The sequence below is a fragment of the Lissotriton vulgaris genome, chromosome 6 (genome assembly GCF_964263255.1).
Source record: "Lissotriton vulgaris chromosome 6, aLisVul1.2, whole genome shotgun sequence".
Lineage (NCBI taxonomy): Eukaryota > Metazoa > Chordata > Amphibia > Caudata > Salamandridae > Lissotriton > Lissotriton vulgaris.
Window position 1 is genome coordinate 900,322,393 of NC_141694.1, and position 27,243 is coordinate 900,349,635.

Genomic DNA, 27,243 nt, shown 5'->3' on the forward strand with positions numbered 1-27,243 from the left:
TCCACTTCTGACCATTGTGACGACTCCAAATCATTGCCCAACAAACAATCCACTGGGAGGTCTGGACTAACTACAACCTTCTTTTGGCCAGTTACCCCTCCCCAGGAGAAAGCTACAATTGCCATACTGTGATTGGTAGTGACATTGCTTGCATTGGTCACCAGGAATTCTGTACCTGGCATGATCTGTCCAGGGTCCACAAAGTTAGGCGTCACCATGGTGACGCTGGCACAAGTGTCCCTATAGGCCTGAGCCATCTTTCCATTTATGAAAGGCGTCTGTCTGTATTTGCCCAAAGTATTGGGGCTTACGTCAGGGGACACGTCCACGTCCCCTGTACTGACAAGGACAGCCTGAGTGAGTGTGCCAACTAAGTTGTCACGCCCCTCAGAACCCAGGGTTAACCCTACTAAACCCTTGGGAGGCGCACTACCACTGCTGACTGTACTAGGGGGCACAGGTGCCTTAGGGGCTGCAGTGGCAGGAGTCTGCCCTCCTCCTTTCTTGGTGCACTCACTAAACCAGTGAGATTTACTTTTACAGTACTGGCACCATCGTTTGGATTGGCCTTCTTTCTTCTTTTGGGGAGCCTGACCCCCACCCTCTTTGGGTTGTTGGGGACCTGTCGAAGACTTCTGGTCATTTTGTTCCCCCTTAGAATCTTTACCCTTCTGGTCTGCTTTCTTCTGACCACCTTGATTCTGGCCCTGGTTCTGTTTAACTCTCGTACGAACCCATTTGTCTGCCTTCTGCCCCAATTCTTGGGGAGAGGTCAGATCCGAGTCGACAAGATGCTGATGCAACAACTGGTTCTGACAATTGTTTAAAATTTGTTCTCTCATCATCAAATTGTACAATCCTTTGTAATCAGTAACCTTACTGCCCAGCAACCAGCCCTCAAAAGCCTTAGTGGCACAATCGACAAAATCAGACCAGTCTTGAGTCTGCGTTTTCTGGGTATCCCTGAACAGCACCCTGTACTGCTCAGTGGTTAGGCCGAACCCTTCAACGAGTGTATTCTTCAAGACTTGGTAATTGTTAGCGTCCTCTACCCTTGTGGTGAGAAGCTTGTCTCTTCCTTTACCTTCAAAGGAGAGCCACAAGATAGCTGCCCACTGACTCTGGGGAACACCTTGCACAGTGCAGGCCCTCTCCAAAGCAGTAATCCATTTGTGGATGTCGTCCCCTTGTTTAAAGGGGGGCACTATCTTCCCAAGGTGTTTCGTATCGAAACTCTTTTCCCTATTACTAGGTACATTGCTGCCACCAGTGGGGACTGCCCCACTTAACTGTTGCTCTCTAGCAAAAGCAAGCTTTTCTTTGGCCAGGGCAAGTTCTTCCCTTTCGATCCTCAGATTAGCTGCCCTTTCCTTAGCTTCGTACACTCTCCTCTGAGGGGACGTCATCCCTCTTTGAGAAGAGTTGCGAGAGCCATTGGTTCGAACGGATCTGTTAGAGCCTCTTGATAGAGACCTAACTCGTCCATTCCCAATGTTAAGCGCACCTGACAGTAGCGCCGGGGGTCCCCCAGTACCACTATCATGTCTGCTTAAGTTGGACCGTGTCAGTCTGACGACTTCTACCTGTCCCTTATCTGCCTCGTCCCCAGAGAGATCCTCATCCTCATCCTCCTCGCCATCTTCGTTCTCAGTTGCGAGGTGAATGAGGTCAGGATCGTCCCGGGTTCCCTCGAGGGGAGGCATGCCTCCTTCTGGATTAGAAGGGCTAAGAAGCTTCTCAGCCTTTCTGTCATCATAAGTCTCTAGGAGACCAATCAGAAAGGAGGTGGTGGGGTTAGCCCCTTGCTTAATCTTCCTAGAGGTACATACTTGTCGTAACTCATGGAAGTTAAGCGCAGTATATCTTGACGGGATGACCTGTGGAGGGTCAACTGACACAAGGGGAGACTCAGAGTTTCCTCCTTTGTCCGACATACTGCTTCTAGTGTGGTGTAAGTGATGCACCTACCTACACTATGTGTTTACCTACTTTTCCCTTGCTAAGAGCTGTAGCCAAGGTGTGCTAAGCCTTGAGGAGCTACAACAGCTGGTTCAGTAGAACTCAGAGTATTCTAAGCTTTAGTTATATGTACTAACAGTACTTGTGTGATCTTTCAACAAGATATTCTTAGGATACGTGTGGTAAAACAACAGCAAGCTCAAATCCCAACCGCTGCTCACCAATGTGAGAAGTTGGCCCGATATGCAACGTTCGCTATTCTAGCGACCGCTATGTATCGTTCCAACGACCCTTATGGTGTTTGGTTGTAAGTCAACCTATAGACCAGCTATCCTAGTAGCGTGGATACGAGCAGTCTAAGGCTAAAGACTCGAGAGGGCGCGTTAAGCCAGCTGTGTACCACACATGTACCCCTTGAACACCCAGTGAAAGGACACCACACAAGTGTTATGAAAATAAACAGTATATTTATTAAGAATCACAACAGCCCTGTACTCTTTATGAGGACAGGGTACTAAGCACACACCAAATCCCTTTAGCAAATACTTCAAGTGCACAGTTAAAAACAAGTGTCCGGGGACACGGAAAGGTTAAGGCAAGTCGGAAGCGAGGGACTCGGGACCCTAGAGTAAGGAGGCTATGCAGGCACCGAAATGCCGAGTTACCTAGCCACGAGGGCTGCGGCTGCAAGTCTTACAGGCGTCGGGGTCTTCGCTGACGAGCCAGGAGCCGGAAGAAAAGGAGTTGCTGGCCGGCGACCAGTGATGAATAGTTCGTAGAGATCCAAGCCTGGATCGGAGATTGATGAAACCTGAAAGCAGAGGGGACCAAGTTCGTACTACTAGCCAGTAGTCAGAGGGTACCAGGAAGGCACCGGTTGGCCGTCACCTCGACCAGGTGAGTGGGCGACGCTAGGCTCTGCAGTCTCACGGACCAGGAGGCGTTGTCGGCGACCACGGTGGAGGGGCGAGCTGTCCCACGACGGATGTCGCTGTCGGCGTCTTGAGTGGACCAGGAGGGTCCGGGGTGCTTCTCGAAAAGATGGAAGCAAGGGCCAGTCTGGAGCAACCAGATCGGCAGTGTTGATTTTCGGATGTCGTCACAGAAGGACACAAGCCAGCGGCTAGTGACCAGACAACGTGCTGAGCAGCGAGCAGAAGGGCCCCACGCAGATCGTGGAGATGCTGGGAGACTGCACTTCGGTGCTGGAGCGGCTCAGGGTCGGGGCTTCTCGGACCCCAGAGCACTCACCAGAGAGTTACCTCGATGGTCGTGCTGGTTTTTAAGAGCGTGCAGGTTCTGATGATGGCCGGTCCCTCGAGGTCTCGTCGCACCCACAGGTCACAGCTGAGCTGATGACGTGGGTAGAGGTCAGAGGTGCCAGGGAAGCCGGTTCTCGTCGAGCTGGGCCGTCGGATTCCTTGAGGAAGGACTTACAGCAAACCGCAGAGTTCTTAGATGGTGCCCGCTGATGCAGGGTGACTACTCCTTAGCCACAAGGGAGAAATCTTGAGAAGAGTCTCGAATGTCCTTTCGTAGAAAGTAGTTCTTGATTCAAAGATGATCTAATTTGGAAGGGTCCCCGCTCCGGCCTTTATCCTAAAGAAAGGGGTGGGTACATGACTAGGTCCTGCCCTAAGGGTGGGACCAGGAAGGGGGGTAGTTACACCCCTCTCCCCTGCCGGACTTTCCCCAGGCCAGGGCTGTCGCCCCTGGAACTGGTTCTAACCGACAGATGCGTAGTGAGCACCGGGGTGCCACTCCGCAGTCACCTTCTCGCAAAAGCCCTACCTACCCAGAATACACAAACCCTGTCTGGGACGGTGCGAACACCGCCCTCGACAGGAAACCCTTTGTCCAAGTGCTCCTCGCTGGAAGGACTCCCAGCAGCAGGAGGTCAGACTCGTGTCTGTGGTGGCAGCATCCATTTTGTGGAGCTGAGGCTTTAGTTAACTTTAACCGGGGTTCACAGTTACGTACATGTCGTGTCCCTCTAGAAGGGCGGAATGCTAACCTCGTCGCCAGAGTTGGTGAGAGGGCAGCATCCCGATTCGTATGACACCTTACTCGACATGTCTTGATAACGCGACACCGAAGTTACCGATATGGTACGCGTTATCATGGAACAGCCATTGGGTCTTGATTCCGCAAGCTGCAACCGGGCTCGGCTCGGGCCAGAGCTTAGTTCACACAAGCCCATGCACTCTGCCTTCAGGATTATCAAGGCCTGCCATAGGAGTGACTGATAGGAACTCGGGTGTCCATTGGAGGGTTAGATATAGGGCTACTATATCTAAAGCAAAGGGTGATTACACGACTTCGCCCCAGCTGTCATGCAGCCAGTTGTGTCAAATTTAGGAGGCCAGCCAGGGGTGGCATAATACATGCTGCAGCCCCTGGCGGCCCTGGGTACACCTATGCCCTGAGTTACAGGGTCTGATAAGGTGGCCCAGTACCAATTGGTAAATGCACCTAGGGTACATCTCGTAATTTAGAAAGAGAACAGCCAGGCTGTGGGTCTGATTGGCAGGCCCACAGCCAGAGAAAGTCGTAAACCAGTGAAACAAAAGCAAAAAATCTGGGTGATCATAGGATTGCAGACCCTACTCTCCTACACTAGGTTCAAAGTACAGGCAGCGCATCAGAGTCTTTAGTAATACGTCTTATCCCGCCTTGGTAAAGTGATCAAGTTTGCCTCCCATAAGCTCTTCAATCTCTCCAGAGAAACACACTCACTTCCTCTCATCAAAGGTAGGCTGGGTCTCAGCTATACATCGGACAGTCACTTCTCATGAGCTGCTGACAGAGTTCACCTGAATAAGCTGGTCAGATAAGTAGGCGTGCTCCTCCAAACTTTCTGGGTAGGGGGGTCTTTGACAACAGAAGAGATGCGAGGACAAGCACAGTGTGGGTACATGCAATAGGTCTCGCATTTGTTGAAGTTAGAGCTGTTGGCATTGAAAATGACTGTTTTTTATGTTTTTTTAATACCATTGCCAATAGTGCTATGGAAATATAATAATTCTACTACAAATAAAAAACAAAAGGAAAAAATATTGTTATTTTCAACGCCAACAGCTCTAAGTTTAACAAATACGAGACCTATTGCATTGCAAATGTTTGTTTCCTTATCTGTCAGGAACACAGAATATGCGTAGTAGCAGGCTGACAGCATGATACAAATGTTATGCAGTGCCCTGCAGGAGCAAGTTCCTGGTGGGAAACATCATTTACTACGAAGGAATTACCACGCATAACGTTTACCACGGGTCACTCACCACGCAAACGTCTTTTGAACGCGGGTGCCTTCAACGACCGTCTTTACCACGCGAGTGGTATTCCTTCCTGTCGTTCTGCGTGGGCTTGGGGGGGGGCTGGGGGGGCTATGGGGGGGTTGGGGGGGTCTCCCCCCCAAAAAAACAAGCGGATATTAATAAATACATTAGAAGAAAACTTTTTAAAAAACGCTCTACAATGCCTCAAAATGAACAAGGAAAGAGCCTCACCAACAAGGAGACGTGTACGTCATAATAGAAGTCCTTTATCAGTTTTGATAGACGTGTTTTGACGCTTGTTTCCGTGGTCGGTGGAAGAAAGGGCTGATGGTGAAAGACGTACAGGGGTCAGATAAGAATCTAAACTTTGTATTATTCAAGCGCATTATGAAAAAAAGAAAAAGAAAATGTAAGGGAATCTGTTGTTTTTTATTGTTTAAAACATCGATCTTTATCCTTCGTACTGCATGTAGCCTATCAGTATCATTATGTAAATTTCAATGGGACGTGAGATGTTTCGTAACGTTAATATTGCGGTGTAAAAACATGCGTTGTCAAATGCTCCGTGGTAAAGACACATGCGAACTAAAATTCGCGTGTTAATGCCATGCGTGGAACTTGTAATCGTGGAAAATTCATATATTCGTTCCTGGCAGTGCATACATATTCTGAGACACAGAAGAACAGCCCCTGCCAGCAGAAGCCCACTGAGGAATCGGGATTTTGAATGCAGGATCGTGAGGGGGGAGCCAAGCCTTAAAATTGGTAGGTTCCCTCCTGAAAAGGGAGGGTTGACATGTATGCTTTGCTGAGAAAGCGAGGTTAGCACTTTAGCTCTTCGTTCGAGCAGTGTCCACGCTCGAATCGAACGCGCGTTGATGACATCATCGTTTTGTTAACAAAGCGTCTCCACAATCGTTCTCAGGTAATGCGGTGAGAATCTGGAACTCGCTTCCTCCTTCGCTCCGTGCCATCACCTCCATCTAGATCTTCAAAGCGGACCTCAAATCTCTTTTATTCCAAAGACACTTTCAGTACTAATTCCCTCCTTCGCAGACCCCGCCAGGAAGTTCTTTAGTCATTGTAAATTTGTCATATATATTTATTTTTTTGTTTGTACATTCTGTGCTTGCTGCGTTTGATATTATGTTCCTTTTGCCTGCGTTGTTTTGATTCTATGGCCTGATATTTTTCGCCAGGAAGTTCTTTAGTCATTGTAAAATTTGTCATATATATTCATATTTTTGCTTGTACAGTCTGTGCTTGAGATTGTGTGCCTTTTGCATGTGTCGCTTTGATTCTATGGTATGCTATTTTTGTTTGATCCATTCCTGTAACAGTTCTCATGTAACGTAACTGGTTCTATTGTACAGTGCTCTGACACCTTCGGGTAAAGTCTGCGCTTTATAAAAATGCATTAAATAAAATAAAAAAACATAAAATAAATGCTTGTTTCCTCATCTGTCAGGAACACGGAGTATGCGCAGTGGGAGGCTGACAGCATGACACAAATGTTATGAGGTGCCCTGCAGAAGCAAGTTCCTGGCAGTGCATACTCCGAGACACAGAAGAACAGTCCCTGCCAGCAGAAGCCCACCGAGGAATCGGGATTTTGCATGCAGGATCGTGAGGCGGGAGACTAGCCTTAAAATTGGTAGTCTGCCTCCTGAAACGGGAGGGTTGACGACGTGTATGCTCTGCTGAGAAAGCGAGGTTAGCGCTCTAGCTCTTCGTTCGAGCAGTGTCCAAGTTCGAATCGAACGCGCGTTGATGACATCATCGTTTTGTTAACAAAGCGTCTCTCCATATCCTAGCGACCGAGGTGGAAAGAGTGCCGCTCAGCGGTCTTCTCAGTAGACTGTTCGCTCCACATCCGACCTAGAGCTTTGATCGTAATGACATTAGTTTAATTTAAACACGGTTCACAGCATGGCTTTGAAAAAATCACGCGGCCCTTTACAGAACATTCAGCGTGGAAACGACGAGCTGAAGAAGCAGGTACGTAGTAGCCAGAAGCAACCACTGACTTGGACATGCACCCACTCTGTACTTAATATTTGTTCTGACTTCCCTGCTGCATGCACCCACCCCATCCAAAAACCTTTTGAATTTCGCGCTCCTACCACCCGTTTCGCTATGGCAGGAATAGGCACGTGTTCAACCCCGGGGGCGTCTGTAGATGTTATGTTTACAGTTACTTACAAGTTACAACCCAAGTCCTACACTAAGAGAAGATATGCACGCATCTTAGTCCTTCCATTCACAGAGGTCATGCACAGTTCTTGATTCCCTCTGATTCTGCAGCAAGTGTGTATCAGCTTGTTGTAACGACCCACTAGTAGCAGATGCCATGCAGCAGGCGCGCAACGCCCATTGGGCTCAAAGGGCTCCAGCCAGATTTTCTTTCCAAATTTCCCACTTTCCCCTTATAAAATGTATTGGCACCCCTACGTTTTTCCCTCCTCGCCAGACTGATGCTAGGTACAATCCCCAAGTTAGAACCGAACCGTTCGTTCCTAAAGACTTAATAGGGTTGTGGTGCTGAAGCAAGGAGTAGACACACCCTGCTTGCTCACAATCCTTTGAGCTACGCACAGAGCCTTGAACTGAATGCAATTTTCTACCGGAAGCCAGCGCAGTTTACAAAGTAGCTTAAACGCTGAGCAGAATTTTGGCAGATGAAAAAGTAGTCTTGATGCTGTGTTCATGTACAGAAGAACTCCTCCTCAAATTATTATCAATCTTCTTTATTGGCAACTCTGCTCCCAGATAAACATTACAGCTTCACATTGCTTCAACCCCCTTCAAACTGTCCCTACAGAATCCCCCCCTACGTTCTTTATTCTACAAATGATGTTGTTGCATTCCAAACAAAGAATGCTCCAACATGACACATCTTCCTCCTTCCAAACAAAAGAAACAAACACAAATAAAAAAAATAATAAAACCATATACAAAATAAGATGCAAAGAAATAATTTACTTTAACATGTAATCTCTGAATTTGTGAGGAGTATTAATAACTCTACCAAATCTTCCCAGTCTCTTTGAACCTTCACAAATTCGTGGTTCGCACAATTCAGTTTTTTCCAAATCATCACCCTGTCCACTTCCTGGACTACTCTCCTCTTCTGTTTCCATTCCTTCCTCCACTTCATCCTCCCACAGCCATTCATCAAACATATCTGCAGCTCCACCCGCAGCTCCAGCTCCACCAACATCCATCTTCTGCATTTTAAAAATATTTTTACATTTCGCTATACGGCTCAAATGCCAAACTCAACCATCACTAAGTCTGGCCGAATTCCTCAGACACTCCACTACTCTACATGGTTTTGAAAATGCACTTTCTCCTTTTGCTACTTTTCCCACCTTCTTAGTTTTTACCCAATCACCCACAACAAGTTCATCCATCCTTGTGACATGCCTTTTGTCAAAATTCCTTTTGTACACTTGTTGTGCCTTAATGATGTTTTCCTTGACATTCTTTGGTGACCATTGAATGTATTTTGTACTCTCCATCCATCCAATATTATCCTTAGTGAAAGGCTCTCTACCTCTCATCATCACAAATGGACTCAAACCCGTGAGAGAAGGCGTGAGACGATAACCCCACAACATTTTTCTAAGTTCTACTTCCCAGTTCTTCTTATTCTCACACGCAATATGGATTGTTCCCTTTATAACACCATTAAATCGCTCAACCGCACCATTTCCCGCTGGATGGTAAACAGATGTCGAACCATGTGTTATTCCATTTCTTTTAAAAAATTCCTCAACTTTCACAGCCGTAAAATGTGTTCCATTGTCACTGAGCACCCTTTTTAGGCAAACCTTCCCTTAGAAATACTCCATTAAGAAAGATCACAACAGTTTCCGCATCAGCTTTCTCTACAACTTCCAAATCAATCCACTTGCTAAAATAGTCTATCAAGACTATAATGAACCTACTTTCACCACTTTTATTCCGTATTGGACCAACAAAATCAATAGCAATCAAATCCCAAACCATTTCTGGGCACTGTACAGGTGACAATTGTGGTCTCATTGTCGTTAAACTTTTGTCTGAATCAGCACATTCTTCACACTCCCTCACAACTCTCTCCACTTCTATGTCTACACCTGGCCAAAAATACAAACCTTTAACCGTCTTCTTTGTCTTCACAATACCAAAATGCCCTTCATGACACAGATCTATTATTCTTTTCCTTAAACTCTTTGGTGGTATCATTTTACCTCCCCTTAACACAAAATCTGAATCTACACTCAACTCACTTCTCACTTCCCAAAAACTCCTCTCTTCTGCTACATCCAGTTTCTTTTCATCCCGACCATTTAACACTCTGTCCTTGATCTTTCCCGTCAATTCATCCTTTCCATAATGTAAAAGCCATTCCTTCTTATCAATTGATTCAAAAGTTTCTTCCTCTACAACAGCAATTTGATAGTCATCCCACTCATTTTTAGTTGTCTCTTTAACTGGTAAGGGCATCCTACTTAAACAATCTGCAATTTTATTTTGCACACCTGGAACATATTTGATTCTGTAATTATAATCTTGTAATATCATTGAAAATCTTGCTATTCTTGCCGAAGCTCTTATCATACCACCAGTAGTCAATAAATTCACCAAAGGCTTATGATCAGTTTTCACATCAAACTCACTCCCCCACAAATACGCTCTAAAATGCTCCATGTCCCACACACAACCCAAAGTCTCTCTTTCTATCACAGAATAGAGTTCTTCCGCTGGTGTTAAACTCTTTGACGCAAATCTGATGACTACTTCCTTTCCACCTTCCTCATTCTGTGTCAACACTGCCCCCAAACCTTTTCCGCTTGTATCCACAGTTAAAACACTTCTCAAATTTGGATAGAACCCTTCGATGGGTGCAGCACTGCACACTTCTTTCTTCAAAATTTCAAAACACTCCTTACACTTGTCACTCCAAATAAATTTACTCTTTTGCTTCAACAATTGCCTCAAATCATAAGATTTCTCAGAAAAATTCCTCACAAATTTGGAGTAATACTCCGTCAAACCTAAAAAAGAACGGAGTTCATCCTTATTCCCTGGCTCTGATGATGATGATGCAACATTTATAGAGCGCCTGGCTACACATAGAACAGTGTGTCCCCGCGCTAATCACTGATAAATTCAACAGAGGACCTGAGAGAACGGGATTATGAAATGGGGAAGAGGAGTGTTTTTAATTTCCTCCGGAATCCTATTTCGGATGGCTCCATCCTCATATTCAGTGGTAGAGCATTCCAGTATTTGGGGGCTAAGTGCCTAAATGAGCGTCCGCCCATTCTGGCCCTAAGAATACGAGGTGTTTTAAACAGCATCGCACCAGAAGATCTCAGATTGCGAGTAGGGCGATGTATGGCCAGGAGGTTCTTGAGGTAATCCGGACCTTTGTTCTGGGCTATGCGATGTGCGTAGCAGAGGGCTTTACATTTAATACGCTCCCTGACGGGAAGCCAGTGGAGTTTAGCCAAGGCAGATTTTCCTGATGCTCTGCGCGGGAGGCCAAGCACTAAGCGTGCGGCAGCATTCTGCACGCATTGAAGTTGATGAAGTGCTTTTTGGCTTAGCCCTAACAGCATGGCGTTGCCGTAATCAAGGTGTGGAGTTACTAAGGCGTGAACAATGGTTTTTCTGGCTACTGCAGGTAGGAGGTCTAAGACCTTACGAAGAACCTTGAGTGGGCCAAAGCATCTCCATGTGACTTTATTAACATGGATCTTGTACGAGAGGTCGGTGTCCAACATAACACCAAGGTTACGTACCGACTCCCTCGGAATGGGGGGGTCCCCAAGTTCACTCTGCCACCATAGCCTTGACCATGAAGATGTTGCTCTCCCGACCACCAACAACTCTGTCTTTTCGCCATTGAGGCGTAGGCAGTTGTCATTCATCCAAACTGCCACTGCTGACATACAGTTCGAGAAGTTGATGGCATCTTGACTACGGTCGGGTGTGAGTTTAAACACCAACTGGGTGTCGTCAGCGTAGCTAACAATGTCCACCCCAAACGCCTCCACCACGCGAGCCAGGGGTTCCATGTAGATGTTAAACAAGGTGGGGCTCAAACTTGAGCCCTGAGGAACCCCATGGCTTACCTTGCGTGGGGACGATCTAAAGGGAGGACAATGTAGCTGAAAGCTTCTATCGGCTAGATAAGACTTCAGCCAGGCTAGCGCTGACCCCGTCACCCCTATCTCCGTCAGGCGAGACATCAGCGTGGAGTGCAGCACGGTGTCAAACGCTGCACTCAGATCTAATAAAACTAATGCTGCTGTCTCGCCTTCATCCGCTATCTGCCTTATGCGCTCAGTGGAATATAGAACGGCTGACTCCGTCGAGTAGCCGGTTCTGAATCCAGATTGGGATGAGTGGAGATGGGTTTCTTCTTCTAGATGTTTCATAAGCTGTTTATTAGCAATTTTCTCCACAATCTTTGCACAGAAGGGAAGAAGGGAGATGGGGCGAAGGTTTTGCAGTTGTGAGATCGGGATGTTGGGTTTTTTCTTTAGGGGAATGACCTGGGCAGTCTTCCATGCTTCCAGTACATGACACTCATGAAAGGACAGAGTGATCATGTGGCTAATATGGTCGATTAGCATGCTCTCCATAACACCTTTACACCGCGCCACTGGGCATGTGTCAGATGGAGATCCGGATTGTATGCTTTTGACAATACCTAGAAGTTCGTTTCTTTCTGGCGTTGTAAAGCATGATAGCCGCGATTTTTGTGTGGAAACAGCTACATTAGTCCCAGGACTAGTTGGCAGGTTGTTACTAGCTGTAAAGGTATCATGAATTTTGTCCACCTTATCCACAAAATAGTCGGCTACAAGATCGCATAACTCATTAGAGTAGACGTCTTGAGCCTCAAGCCTGGATGGGGTCGTGAGTTCTCTGTAGATACCAAAAAGTTCTTTGGTGGGGTGTCTGCTGATTCGATTCTATTTTTAAAATAGATGCCCTTTTCTGACCTTAATAGTTTGTGGTATTTTTTTATCTCTATTTTATAATCTTCTTTGAGTTCAGGGGCATAATTCAGCCTCCACCTCCGCTCTAGCGTTTTACATTTGGCTTTAGCCAATCTAAGTTTTTCAGAGAACCACGAAGCTGTTTTGGATTGCCTGGTCGGGGGTTTAGACACCCTGGTGCTTTCCTCACTGCCTCCACAACTCTTCCTTTGGTGATATGCCATCAACACCAATATTATGTCCTAAATAAGCTACTTTTTGATTCGCAAACTTGCATTTTTCATACTCAGCTGTTAGTCCTCTTTCCCTCAAAACATTGAACACTTCCCTCACTCTTTTGTCATGTGACTTCCTGTTCTCCCCCATGATCAATATATCATCTTGGAAATATAACACATCCTTAATTCCCCTTAAAACCTCACTCATAATGCTTTGGAATACAGCTGCCGCAGAGGCTAACCCGAACGGCATCCTCACATACTGAAAACATCCAAATGGTGTGATAAATGATGTTATCTTCCTGCTTTCTTTATGTAGCTCAACCTGATGGTACGCTGATGACAAATCAACCGTTGAAAACCATCTCATACCTTTCGTTCTTGCCAACAACTCATTAATCTTTGGTAAAGGGTATTTATCCACCTGAATTTCCCTGTTCACACCCCTTAAATCAACACACAACCTGATCTTACCATTCGATTTCCTGGCCACAACAATCGAAGACATCCACACAGACGACTCAATCCTCTCAACTATACCTGATGTTTCCAACCTGTTCAACTCTTTTTCCAGTTCACTCCTCACTGCAAACGGAACATTTCTGACTTTATAGTTCACAGGAACTGCATTGTCTTTCAACTTAATTTCATGTTTAAATCCTTTAAGTACACCAATTTTGCTTGAAAATACATCACCATACTCCTCTTTAATTTCATTTTTCAAATCATCACTCTCACCAATTACCATAACTTGTTCTCTCGCATTCAGATTTAGTATTGTATCTAAACTTGCCTGGTCCTTCCATCCTAAAACACTCGGTCCATATTCAGCAACATACATTCTTTCCTTCGCTACTCTTCCTTTGAATTCAAATCTCACATCTCTACACCCCACTATAGGAATGCTTTGCCCAGTGTAACTTCTTGGATTTATATCACATTCCATTAACTCAACTCCAATTTGATTCTCAAATTTCTCCTTCCACATGTCTAAATTCACAATTGTATATGGTGATCCCGAATCGGCTACCAATATCACCTTTACACCTGAAACATCAATCTCACATTTCGGTTTACTCCTTCCTTTACACTTAACATCCAAAATGAAGTCTCTTATCATAAAAACATCATCATCTTCCTCTGAATCTTCTTCTTTTTCTCTTCTAATTCCCTCTCTGCTTTCTTCCGTCACATATTTTATCCTTGTGGTCCTTTCTTTCCTGTAACAAACTCTTGCATAATGTCCAATCAATCCACATACTGTGCACTTCTGATCTCTCGCCCTACAAGCCTTACTGTCAGCTAAATGTGTGTAGCTACCACATCTGTAACATGCCAAATTAGCCTGACTTCCTCTCCTGTAGTCACTTCTAATTGGCTGGTAATTCTTCTTCTCCATCCTCTTTTCATTACTCTTGTCTTTTTTCTCTGCACCAACACTACTTGCCCTTATGGTCTTCCTTACAACGCATACTTCTTCTTTACTTTTTTCCGTTATCATCGTCCAACGCTTCCTTCGCACACCTGACAGATACTTTGCTTTTCTTACTACTGCCAGTACTTTATTCAATGTTCCATCTCCCATAGTCCATAATCTTTCTTGTACTCTTTTGTTGTTAGTGAGCATGATGACTTGATCTCTTATCAATTCTTCTTCAATTTTCCCAAATCTACACTTCTCGGCCATTTTCTTTAGTGCACTTAAATAATCATCTATTTTCTCATTCTGTTCTTGTTTCCTCCTGAAGAATTTGTATCTATCAATTGCTACACATACTGTCGGTGCGTAGTATCTTTCCAAATCATCCAATGCGTTTTCATACTCATTTGTTTCATCTTCTCTTCTTTCTTTCTTTCTTTTGCATTTGTTCATACTGTCTAATTCCCTCTGGTCCCAAAGAATGCAGCAAAATTCCTTTTTTAATTTCTGGTGTCATATCCTCATTCTTTATGGTAAACATGTAGGGGCAGAATTATGATAACTGGCGCATCCCCAGGGATGCACCAGTTATTTTGCGCCGCTGCTCCGCCACCCATGGTGCGCCGCATTTACAATGTGGAGCACCATGGGGCAAAAACGGCACAGATGCGTGACGCATCTGTGCCGTAAAGGTGGAGCATTGCTGGAGTTGCGTCGCAAGCGCGACGCAGCTCCAGCAAGGCTCGAGGGTGCCCCATCTTTACAATGCTGCGTCAAGACCTACGCCTGCTTCAAGCAGGCACAGGGTTTTGACGCAGCATTGGCCTGAAAGTGACTGAGTGAAATCTTATAGATTTCACTCAGCCACTTTTGCGAGGCGCACCTGCCCCGGAACGCCCACCCTGCGCCGGAACGCCCACAAGTGGCGCAGGGCTTTACAACGTGACGCATCTGCCTAGATGCGTCACGTTGTAAATGGGTCGTAGGGATGCGCCACGTTTACGCCGCAGTTGCGTGACGCAAACGTGGCACATTCCCAACATAAATCTGCCCCTCTGTTCTTAAAATACACTTTTCATTCCTGCCATCTAATCTTCGGCTCTCCAGGTTCTGCTAGGAATGGTATTGGTGGAGTTAACGTGAAAGTTTGCGCTGCACACATCTTCTTTTAATTCTTCTTCAAATGTATAATTTAAAAAAAAATACATTTTTAAAAAATAAAAAATAATATATATATATATTTTTTGAATCTTGAAATATCCAATTTTAAAAATATTCCTAAATAGTATGTTGTTTGTTACTTTAAAACAACGAATTCCTGCTTCCTTCCACACACTTGTCGTGTTTTCTTTCTTAACAGTCTTCTTCTTCGTTCACAATGCGTTTATTTAGTCTTGTTTCCCATTGAAATGTATGTATAACTTCCCAATCTCTTAAAATGGCCGCCAAGCGTGATGACGTCACACGCTACACCTCTCGCGTTGTCCTCTTCTTCACACGACGTCTTCTTATGCTAATCTCGGCTTGCGCACGACAATTGCTCATGCATTCAATCTGCACAGACGGCGCACGAGACAGCTTCCAATGGCGCACGAGACAGAGACAGCTTCAAATAGCGCACGAGACAGCTTTTAAATTACGCTCCACGCGCCAGCTTGCTTCTTCCAGGTAGCAGTTTCCTCCTTTTGCCACTCAATTCCGCTTCCATACGTTAAACGCTGTATGCTCTCAGTCACTTACAATTCTCCCGTCCTCCTCACCTCATTATTTCTTCATTTGCTCATTTTCGTTATTTCTTCGTGAAACTCCTCTTCTTTTCCTCAGTGGGTCCGCGCAGAGTTGCCTTTCCTCAGTCGCCAATTTGTAAAGAAGAACTCCTCCTCAAATTAGTATCAATCTTCTTTATTGGCAACTCTGCTCCCAGATAAACATTACAGCTTCACATTGCTTCAACCCCCTTCAAACTGTCCCTACAGAATCCCCCCTACATTCTTTATTCTACAAATGATGTTGTTGCATTCCAAACAAAGAATGCTCCAACATGACAGTTCAGAACAATTTGTAGCCTATTTTTCACAAACGTGGTGGCTTCCAAGCAGTTACAATAGTCAAGGCGAGGATGATTAAGGACCGGAGGATCATCCTCAGAAACTGGAAATGGAACAAGCCAATGATAATTATAAAGCTTCTGAGTGTGCCAAAGTAGACAGTCAGCACTTTGATTTATGGCTCGAAACATAACAAGTTATCAAGCCTAAACACCCAGATTTGTTGTCACTATAGTTTAACCATGTGCTTCTGAGAACACATGTTCCCACTTCTAAGTTGTTTTGTCCCTGGATGAGAAATTTGGAGTTACCACTGGGTAAGCTAAGTTTGGTTGGGAAGAAATGTGAAGAGTCATAAAGGAAGTACCCAATGTGCGGAAAACAAAATTTTTTTGAAAATCAAGGTGGGTGACTGGGTTAGGATCAAACTACCGGGAATAGTTTCCAAAGGGTGTTCAAAAGAGTTAAAAAATGGGTGGTCATGTTGGAAGATGGTAAATGGTGGAACAAAGAGAAATTATCTGTTCAAACACCAATGTCAAATATAAAATTAAACCTGTGGTGGTGTCTTCTAATATATATGGAGATCATTAAGTTCTGCTGATAAACTGAGGCCTCCTGTTAAGTTATGACTATGTGTAGTATGGTAATTTTGTGTATTCCATTTTTTATTTTTTTTATTTTATCAGTTCAGTTTCATTAATCAGGGGATATAGGGTCCTCTTGTAAGTTTATTATCAGTCCAGTGTCTGTTGTTTTGTATATTCGCAGTTGTTATTTTTTTAAATATATAAGGGGGAAGTGTTTTGAGTGCTTCTTAACCTTTTGACTGTTGTGGACCCTCATTTAATCATTACAAGAATTCAAAATTTGCGAACATACGTGACAAGAATTTTCAATTGTATGAAGGAAACAGAGGCGAGGATTATGCTTCTCATTTTCTTTACTGAAAATTCTCAGCAGTCAATTAGATAAAGTAAAAATAAATGACTCTGCAATACCCATAAACACCCCTGGGTATCACATGACAACCATAGAGTAGATCCCTATATAAGGAGCACAAGAGAATACTCATCCTCTTCTCACCTCCAACTAAATGGCAGCAAGTCAGAAATTAGGCTCTTCGGTAAAGCGGCAGAACATTGGACAGAGACTGGTGGCTAATTAATCTGGGCACATGCCCAGTACCAAAGGATTCAACCCGTAACTTGGGCTTTTTGTTGGATAACAAATTGTCCATGAATTGCCAAATAAACAGCATAGTCGGCACCTGTTTTGGACTAATGCGGAGTTTGAGAAAAATCTTTAAGTGGATCCCTATCCAGGCCCGTAAACCCTTAGTCCAAGGCCTTATAATAAACAGGATGGACTACGGGAACGCACTTTTGTCCTCTATAAATGAACACCATCTGAGGAGGCTTCCGGTTCTCCAGAACACCGCAGCCTGGCTGGTTCTTAACCTCCTGAGAAAAACTTCCTCTGCTGCCTGTCTAAAAAGCCTACATTGGTTGCCAGTAAAAAAGCATATCCTTTTCAAAATATTATGTCTGGTTCACAGACAATTGTATTAAAAGGGGCCTAAATACTGGTCCAAAAAACTCAGATGGTATCAGCCAGAAAGGAATCTCAGATCCAGAAACAAACTATTACTGATACCTTTGAGAACACGTACCTCCAGAAACGGCGGTCGAGCATTTTCGTTTCTGGCCCCGGCCGCATGGAACAATATACCGTTCCATCTCCGTAACTCCCCTGATCATGGCTGTTTTCGCAAAGGACTAAAGACTTGGCTCTTTGCAAAATAGCTGCGTTCCCCTATGTCAGAGACTGCTGCAAGCTCCATGAGACTCCCAGGATGTGATTTGTGCGCTATATAAATGGCCCTGACTTGACGTGACTTTCTTTGTGTGAAAATAAACAGTTAAGTCCAAGAAATAAAAGTCTGACATCTGTGAACCAGCTTGAAGGAAGAACAAAGTCCTCAGAACGAAAGCAGCAGGCCAACGGGCAGTAACAGGAGACTTGAAGCTAGCTTCAACGGAACACTTCCATCCTGCAGAGACCATGAAGACTTCTCCAAAGGTGAAAGATCAGCAAACTCTGTTTGAGATCTGAACCTGAAATGTAAAGACAAAGTTGTAATACCCTACTCTCTTCAAGAGGGGCATAAATCACAATACAGAATCATGGTGGGATAATCTTTGCCTCCGTGTCCTTAATAGAATTGAAAATTCTTGTCACGTATGTTCGCAAATTTTGAATTCTATGTCAGGACCGGAGGCTCCGAATATGCTTGTTTACAGCTGTGCCACCACAACAGATGCAATATTCACAATAGGTTTATAATAAAAACATTTAAATGTAGAGTCAGAAGACGTGTCAACTGCCTTCATAATGTGTAATAAACTGATTCCAACAGAAAAGGCTTTAGATGCCATAGCTCCACAAGCAGAATGAGCACCAAATCTTGAGACCTCAATTCCTGCTTCGCCCATGAGCCAGCGCACCCATCTTGCTAAAGTAGCTGGGGTCACTGGGCGAAAAGTTTTTTGAAGAGCAATCAACAGTTGACCCCCCATATCCTGTCGAAACTCTGTAGTACTTACCTCATAATCCCGGATACATTGCACCACACACAGTTTAGGATTATCAGGAAAAACAGGATAAGAAATAGAGGTGGTGTTACATTTAGTGCGTCTGGTGACCAGAAGTGTAACACCTTCCGGAGAAAAACTACGACCCGCTAGATCTAACACGCGGATATCTGAGACCAGACCAGGTAGCATAGCTAGTTTGGCAGACAGTTGCTTACGGGACAGAAACGTATTAGAAGGCCAGGCTTCCAAGAAGCGTAATATAGTGGAAACATCTCATAGTTCAGAATATTTAGAACAAGGTGGTTTTACCAACCAGATACCTTGAGTAATTTACAAATAAAGGGATGTTCACCAACGGGTTTGCCATCAATCGTCAAGTGACCCGCCGAGATGGCTGACCAAAATTATTGACAGTACGATAGGCAAGACCCGAAGAAGCGATAGACGCAAGAAAATTCACCAAGGGGATATCCGCTGTAGCGGGATCCACCACTCGTTGAGAGCACCAATCACACCATCGTTTCCAGAGGTTGCAGCATAACGCTTGTGTGTGATGGGCGACCAAACTTCACTGATAAATCTGGTAGCGTCTTGCGAAAGGCCTGGGATTTTCCAGCGATCCGCGAAATTCGCCAAGCGATCAGCATTTTATTTTTATTTTTTATTTTATAAGTTTTGTATAGCGCTAGCTAGACCCCTAGGTAACAGAGCGCTTCACATACACATTGTGAAAAAAACAGAAGGGCCTTACATTACCTAGAAGGCTGACAGTAAGTAAGCAAACCACGGATAAAGACTACAGCATGAACAATAAATAACTGTGCAACGGAGGGGGAGAGAAAAAAAAGAAAACAAGGTGATTAGCATAGTCCGTTCACCAACAATCCTTGAATGGGAGTCAACTCAGAACATTGAGGTCTAGGTTAGTTGACGTTGTTCAGGAAAGTATTTGTTAAGGAGATGGAGTTTGAGGTCCCTTTTGAAACAGGAGAAGGAGGGGTTGCAGCTGAGGACTCCAGGTAGAGCGTTCCATATCCTGGGAGCGTTGCCAGAAAACGATCGGAATTGGGTGGTTTTCTTTTTTATTTGTGGCGGAATGAGAAGGAGTGAGTTGGAGCTTCTCAGTGTTCTGGCTTGACCTGCTCTTACCAGTTTGTTGTTCAGGTAGTTGGGGGCCAGAGAGTGGAGGGTTTTGCAGGCCAGCTTGTAAATACATCTCCCTTCCATGGGAAGCCATTTGAGGGAGTTGAGAGCTGGAGTGATGTGTTCAAATCTTTTTACTCCAGATACAAGTCAAGCGGCCATGTTCAGCACTGCCCTTAGAGGGGCTAGGTGAGCTTTTGGAGTTCCTGTAAGGATGACGTTCCCGTAGTCTATTTTAGAGAGAACCAGGGATTGAACTACTGTCTTGAGGTCATCATGGGGAAGAAAAGGTTTCAATTTCTTGACGTGTTTTAGAGAGAAAAGAGCACTTTTTGCAGAGTTTTTAATGTGGGCCTCCATTGATAGGTTCTTGTTAAGGGTGATGCCTAGAGATTTAACTGAGTCAGATAGAACGAGGGGGCAGTTTAGGGCAACCAGATTCTTGAGCCACTCTTGGATAGGACGATGGTTGCTTTTTGGAGAGAATAGGATCAGTTCCATTTTATCTGGGTTGAGCTTTAAGTGGTTGACGTTGAACCAAGTTTGGATCTCCGTTAGAGTGGCATTGAGGTGTTGGATGTCATTGGGGGACTTGATTTTGAAATAGATGTGGGTGTCATCCGCGTAAAGGTAGTAACTCACTCCAGCTTTTTTCAAGATGATTGTGAGGGGCTCCATGAAGAGATTGAAGAGGGACGGGCAGAGGATCGAGCCTTGTGGTACCCCAAGTTTGACTTTTGTTGGCTTCGAGAGACAGGAGTTGATTTTAATTTGTTGTGAGTGATGCTGGAGGAAAGAGGTGAGCCATTTTAGTACAGTACCATTTATGCCAGAGCGCTTCGACAAGGTCTCCAGAAGAGCTGGATGATTTACTGTGTTGAATGCCACAGATAGGTCAATAAGGATGAGTAGGCAGGCATCACCATCATCTATAGCTGTTTCCGTGCTACAGCCTTTCCTGAATCCCGATTGAAAGGTGTCGAGGAGTTTGAACTCATCAATGTGTTTATAGAGTTTGTGGAGAACACATGACTCCAATGTTTTTGCAAGGAAAGGGAGGTTTGAGATAGGTCTGAGGTTGTTAAGATCATTAGGGTCGGCCCTTGGTTTCTTGAGAATGGGCGTGATTTGTCCTAGTTGAAGTGAGTCTGGGACACAGCCTGAGGTGAGAGAGGCGTTGATGAGTTTTGTCCAGAAAGGGGAAATGGTGTGGTTGAGTTCTTTTATGATTGTGGAAGGGAGGGGGTCCATGTTGTGGGAGGAAGGTTTTAGATTAGAAATTATCTTGGAGACCTCGTTTTCCGCCATTAGCTCAAAGTCCGACCAGTGCGCATTGTTTTTTAGCTGGAGGCCGGTCTGATTGTCATTATACAGAACTTTTTCTGTGTGGTCAAGGGAAGTAGAAGGGGGGGCAGGTTATGAGGAAAGGAGTGTTTGTGGTTTGTATGAAGGATTGATCAATTTTAGAGACTTTATTAGTGAAGATGGTGGTAATTTCTTCACATAGCTCATTTGTGGCTTCAATATCTTGAGAGGGAGTGCCGTTAGTTTGGCTTTTGACAATGCTGAAGAGTTCTCTCGGTCTGTTTTTCGCCAAATCTAGTTGGCTGCTGAAAAAGGACGCCTTTTCACTGAAAATGTGTTTTTTTATGCCTGCCGAGCAGATCTAAGTTGCGTTAGGTGTAAGGTCGAGGGGTTAAGCCTCCAAGACCTTTCCGTTTGTCTGAGTTGACGCCGTTCATCGTTTAGCTCCACGTTTAACCAGGGTTTCGATTTGTTTCGCCTTTGTTGTTTGAGTTTGAGTGGAGCTACTTGGTCTAAAACCTCTGTCATTTTTGAGTTTAAGTGTGTAGTGAGGTCATCAGCCGTCCATGGTGAGGGATGGAGTTGCAGATGGGGATGAATCATGGATTCAAGTTCGGATAAAGGGACTTTTTTGATGTTTCTGGTCAAGAGTTTAGGTTTGACGTTACGAATAGGTTGGTGGCTGACAGGTGTGTCAATCCTGAACAGAATGAGGTGGTGGTCGGACCAGTCAATGGGAGAAATCGCTCTCAGAGAGACCAGTTCATTGTTGGTAATGATCGCATCTATTGTTGCACCCTTGATGTGAGTTGACTTATTGCAGAGTTGTTTGAGGTTATTCAATTCACAATTCAAAAATCTTTATTTCGATCTATGCGATCATAAAAGATATACAAACAACAACAACATCACAGTATTTAAGAGATGGTTTAAAACCATAACATGTTAAAAAATACCTTTTTAAAACACATTCAATCCCAATATTACAGATTAGTTCATAAATGTATTAAGAAAAATTTTATCACGACACAGTGCAGTCTCTTAAAAGTCTTGCGCGTACTCTCCACATAGCTGCTAAAAATTTAGCCATTACAAATACTGTCAGAGGTGAAAGATCAGTTTTGAGGACTCTATAGGCTGGGACATAATTTCGAAAGCCCATGTTCCTTAGATGTGGTTTTAGCCAAAGTTTCCTGATGTTGGAATAGGCTTTGCAGAATAGAACTACATGAACGTCGTTTTCCACTTTATAATTACAAGCTGGACATTTGGGTGAAGCATCCTTTTCGTCCCAATTTTTTGTGAGCGCCCTCAGGGGTAGAGAACCATATCTCCACTGCAAATAAATTTTCCTAACATGTACAGGGGACATTGCATCGAGGACATATTCAAAACTGTAGATGTCCTTTATTTTGATGAATGTATCAGTTAGCGAACCCTCTCGAGTTGAGGTGATAGTTCTCTGAAGCATAAAACCATAAAAAAGTTTGGAGAGTGCTTTCCTGGGAAGCCTTAGCGATGTTGCGTGTGGATCATTCCATAGCTCTGGGACTCCAAGAGTCAAACACATATCTCTAATGTACTTGAGCCATTGAATTTTGGATGCAGAAATTGATCTAAGAAGCTCTTGCAACTCAGTTCTATAGTGGCTCAAATCTTGGCTGCTCCACAGACGTCTCCAGTAGGTCAATGGTTTGAGGCTCACTTCTTCGCTGATTGGGCGTATGGCCAGGTCCATTCTCAGGGGGAGTAGAGGTGTACTTAGTGGAAGAGCCGTCAGCTGCCTAATAAAGTTATTCTCCGCAACTTGAATGGAATGGAGGGGTGTGTGGCCCCAGAGTTCAGCCCCGTATATAATGCCACCCGCGCTTGGGCCCTATAAATCTGTATTGCAGGGGCCAGTGGACGAAAGGGGGATTTGTTAGCGATTCTAGTGATAGCACCCGCCCTCTGGATTAGTTTAGTGGTTGCTTTTGTTTTATGCGGCGCCCAAGTTAAATTGTGGTTAAGTGTTATGCCCAAATACTCAATCACATTAACTCGCTCCAGAGGTGTGTGCCCTAAACGTGGGTTTGGGCAGTTTTTATGTTTGCGGCTTAGGATCATGAATTTCGTTTTTGTTGGGTTTATTTCTAAGCCCCTTTTATTACAGAAATCCAAAAACCCATCCAAGATCCTTTGCAGGCCCATTCGCGTTTTGGACAACAGCAGGGTGTCATCTGCAAACATAATCGCAGGCACCCTGCTGTTGTTCAATAGTGGCGCGTCGATGTTGGCGATTTTGCAGAGATGCTCTATCACCCCATTTGTAAACAGGCAGAACAGGGTCGGCGCCAACACACACCCCTGTCTTACGCCACGTTGAACAGGAAACCTATCTGTAAGCCTCCCTCCCTTACCGTACCTTACCCGCGCATAGTTGTTGGAGTGGAGCCTAAGGAGAATCTGCAAGATATCCTCAGGGACGCCCATATCCTCCAACACCGCCCACAACCTGGTCCGAGGAACCAGGTCGAAGGCGGCGCGGAGATCCACGAAGACTGCATACAGTGACCCTCCTTCAATGTAAGCAGTCTTCCAGAATATAATGTTTAGTCTCAATATTTGGTCTACTGTAGAGACACCCTTCCTAAAGCCTGCCTGGAGAGGGCTCAAGATCTCATTCTGTTCCATCCAGCATTGGAGTCTGTCCAGAATCAGCCTTCCGAATAGTTTTTGACTGACATCAATGAGGCTGATTGGCCGATAGTTGGCGGGCAGCAGAGGCGAGCCCTTTTTATATATCGGTACCACCTCTGCTCCCAGCCAAGTATCTGGTAGCCTCATGCCCTCCAAAACTGCATTAAACAAGACCATCAAATATGGGGCCCAGATCCCAGGTTCCTGCCTAAAGAGATCGCCAGGGATCCCATCTAATCCCGGGGCTTTTCCTGATGACAGACCCGCTATGGCCATCTCGACGTCTTTCAAGGTGAAGGGGAGTGAATTACATATATTGGAAGAGCTAGCTTCGGGTTGTTGTGGCTCCTCTGCCTCGGGGGCGTATAGCCCCTGATAGTGATCTTGCCAGACATTGGCTGCAATGTTTGGTTCTCTTGCCGACGGAAGGTCTACGCAGCCATGATTAATGATTCTCCAGAATCTACGAGAATCCCTGCTAGCTAGAGACTCAGCCAAGTTCTCCCAGTGGTGTATGTCCCACTCCAATCTTGCGTTGACTAAGAGTAGCTTGTAGGCACGTCTTTTAGATTGGATCTGCGCTAAACTACCTCCCTCTTTTATGGTCTTAATGAGGTCTCGTTTTGCTAGACGGCATGAACGATTGTACCAGGAATTATTAAACTGCCTTTGTGTTTTCGGGCGTACCTTGGTAAAGAAAGCTGGTTCAAGCTTCTGGGTCAAACGGAGATGATTCTGGACTAAGACCTCGTTTCTTTCCCTATTAGATGGTAGACCCCCTAGTTCAAAAGCCTCCTCAAGAAAAGGGATGATCCCAGCGTAAAGGGAGGTAAGCCTATCTTCGCTGGAGGCGATAGTGTCCCATTTTATCCGCCTCCTGTTATTCTCTAGAAGGAGTCCCCCTATCGATTTCTCCTCGCCAAGTGCTTTCTCGCAAGGGATCATATACTCTAACTCCAAGGTGTTATGGTCGCTATCCTGTCTTGTTGCTATTTTGAAATCAACCACCCATTTCCATGATTTTAGCTGTACAAGGAAGTAGTCGGTCCTAGATTCCCTCCCTTGTCTATTAAAAGTACATTGAGAGGGGATGTCGGACCGAGTGCGACCGTTGCAAGCCCTCAGCCCATATGTCAGATTGAGGGTGTTAATCTGCACAGCCAATGTTGTCCATGCTCTGGGTGGAGGTGCTTCAGTCCGAGGAACTTGCCAACTTGAATCCTCCTCAAGGGAGGGTCCATCGAGAAGACCAGGTAGAGGCTCGAAATGGGAATTGAAATCGCCCCCAATTAAATAGGACAGTTTCTCTGGGATACTTTCCAAAGTACCAGAAAGGAGCTCTATAGTTTTAGAGGTGGACCCATTTTTGACAGGCCTTGAATAGATATTGATGACCATCAGCTTCAATTTGCCTGGCCATTCAAGGACCACAGCCAGTATATCTGGGGAGTCTACTGGGTATCTTGAGGCTCGGCATCCTATATCCGAAGCCACCCAGGTTTCTAATCCTCCAGATGGTCTACCTTTTCCGCCCCATACTGCCGGAATTGAGAATATGTGGAAGCCCCGACAATGGGACTCCTCCCTTAGCCAAGTTTCTTGGAAGAGGCAGACACTTTTTGATTGGATTAATTCCACCCATTCATCTGTGTCAACTTTATTTGCCAAACCTGCAACATTCCATGAAAGAATGTTCATGGAATGCGACAGTTTTTGGGTAGGTAGATTCGTTGACATAGAGATTGTATTTCCAGGGGAGAGGGGTCTAGCTGTTTCCCTCTCATCTGCCCGCAGGGAATCTCTAGTGGTGTCCAATTGATGTTGGACTTCACAGTTTTCTATTGCTATTGCTCTTGTAGTGCCCATCTTCCGTTTGCCACCTGAGCTGGGCTGCCTCTTAGGGTTGATTCCTTCATCATATTTTCGGGGTGTGTTGGCCAGCTGTCAATCAACAAAATCGAGGGAATCGTAATGATTGTACAGCGGCAAAGGTGGTGGGTGATAGACTCCTTGGGACCATGGGACATCTCTCACAAATCCACCCCCTCCCATCCTCCTTCTTGGGACAGTTTCCCATCCATAGGAGTCACTAAATATGTTTGGGCGGAAAGGGGGTATCTGTGGTTGAATAAAGGGGGTCCTCCTTCTTTCTTGGTTGCCCTGCCAATTCCCCCTAAAGTTCTGGTGGTTTCCTCTACTAGGCGGTTTGGCCATACGATCATTGGACGGATAGAAGAAGGATAGGGGAACAGGCTGGATGTTGCTGCCTTCGTCTTCCAATGATGGGTTACAGACAAAGGCGGCTGTTCCCGGGTCACCAAAGCTGACCAGTAGGCAATCTCCGCTGATTGTTTTTGGACTCTTGCCTACCCAAGAGACCCGTCTGACCATGCGAATATCGCTGGTCATGCCTCGAGGGAGTGGTCTATGCGTAGACAGCCAATTGATGACCTTGTTTTTCAAAGATTCTTCCGTTTCGTACGAATCTGCTTTTAATTCTGGTGCCCCAACTAGGATAACTGTATAGGGGGCAACCTCACGTGGTAGATTTACAGTGACCGTTCTGGATACCTTTGACTTTTTATAATTGTCTTTATTCGGTATAACATTAGAGGAGGGCGTTAGGGAGATCATTGTTTGAGGGGTTGGAAGCGATTTGGTCTTGTCTGCATTTTGTGGTTGGCTTGTTGTATGCAACTGCTTAGGTAAGCTAGTAGTAGGATTTTTAGCTGATTTGAGGTTGGCTGGTGGGTGTTGGTTAGCGCCTGTATTTGTGTTATTTCCGCCGGTTGTGAGTGTGGTCGCTGATGCATTATGTGTTGCAAGATTGTGAGTGACAGGGGTATTATTATGTTGAATATCAGTGATAGTAGGAGTAGAGCCTAGGGCCCCAGGTTTCCAGGAATCCATAATCTGGATGGCAGTTTTTTCGATTTTTATTAGTCTTGCCTCCATTTTTATTAGACGTGCTTCTAGGGGGCCTATAATTGTCTTAAGGAGATGGCCAATGTCTGCTAGAGTTATATCCTCTTCTGGTAACTCCAGATTATGATCTACTATGGATGTTGTATGATCAGTTAGGATATTAGGCTGTAACAGCCGCGGGGAATGATCAATTACTAACACTGGTGAAAGGTTCTTCTGGTTATTAGTATTTAAGGTTGGTAAGATGGGAATGCTCCCTGTTTGTTGTATAGAATTTTTGGACTTTTTGCCCCTGTTTGAACGTTTCCCCTGTGCCCTTTTTTGAATGGCTCCTTCTCGTATTCCTCGATTAGTACTAGGTGACCCTGGAAGAATTGAATTGTTACTTGCTATGGTGTGTTCCTCCCTATTTGGTACTACAGTAGCCTCCCCCGGATTTATGTCGTAAGGCAATTGAGCAATTTCTTTTGTGGGCAATTGCAGAAGGCTCATGTCCTCTAAGTCCCCTAATGTATCCTCAGTAAGATCTAAACCATCAAGTTGCTGTGCCCCCCCCTGGGAACCTTCTTGTTGGAAATTTCCGAGACGTCTGGCTTCAGGCGTTTTAGCCATAGCTATGGTACCCATCGAGGAGCGCTTGACCCACTCTATCTCCTGTGAGATGCGTCGTTCTAAT

General features: G+C 45.0%; 1 protein-coding gene across 1 annotated transcript in view; it reads left to right on the forward strand.

Moving 5' to 3' along the window:
* Positions 1 to 7,026: 7,026 nt before the first annotated feature.
* NPHP1 (nephrocystin 1) overlaps positions 7,027 to 27,243 on the forward strand; it is a 699,686-nt gene continuing 679,469 nt past the window's right edge. Inside the window, exon 1 of the mRNA XM_086926892.1 lies at positions 7,027 to 7,232. Within this exon, the coding sequence (XP_086783018.1) occupies positions 7,164 to 7,232 (69 nt within the window). The 5' untranslated portion in view covers positions 7,027 to 7,163. The remainder of the gene's footprint in view (positions 7,233 to 27,243) is intronic.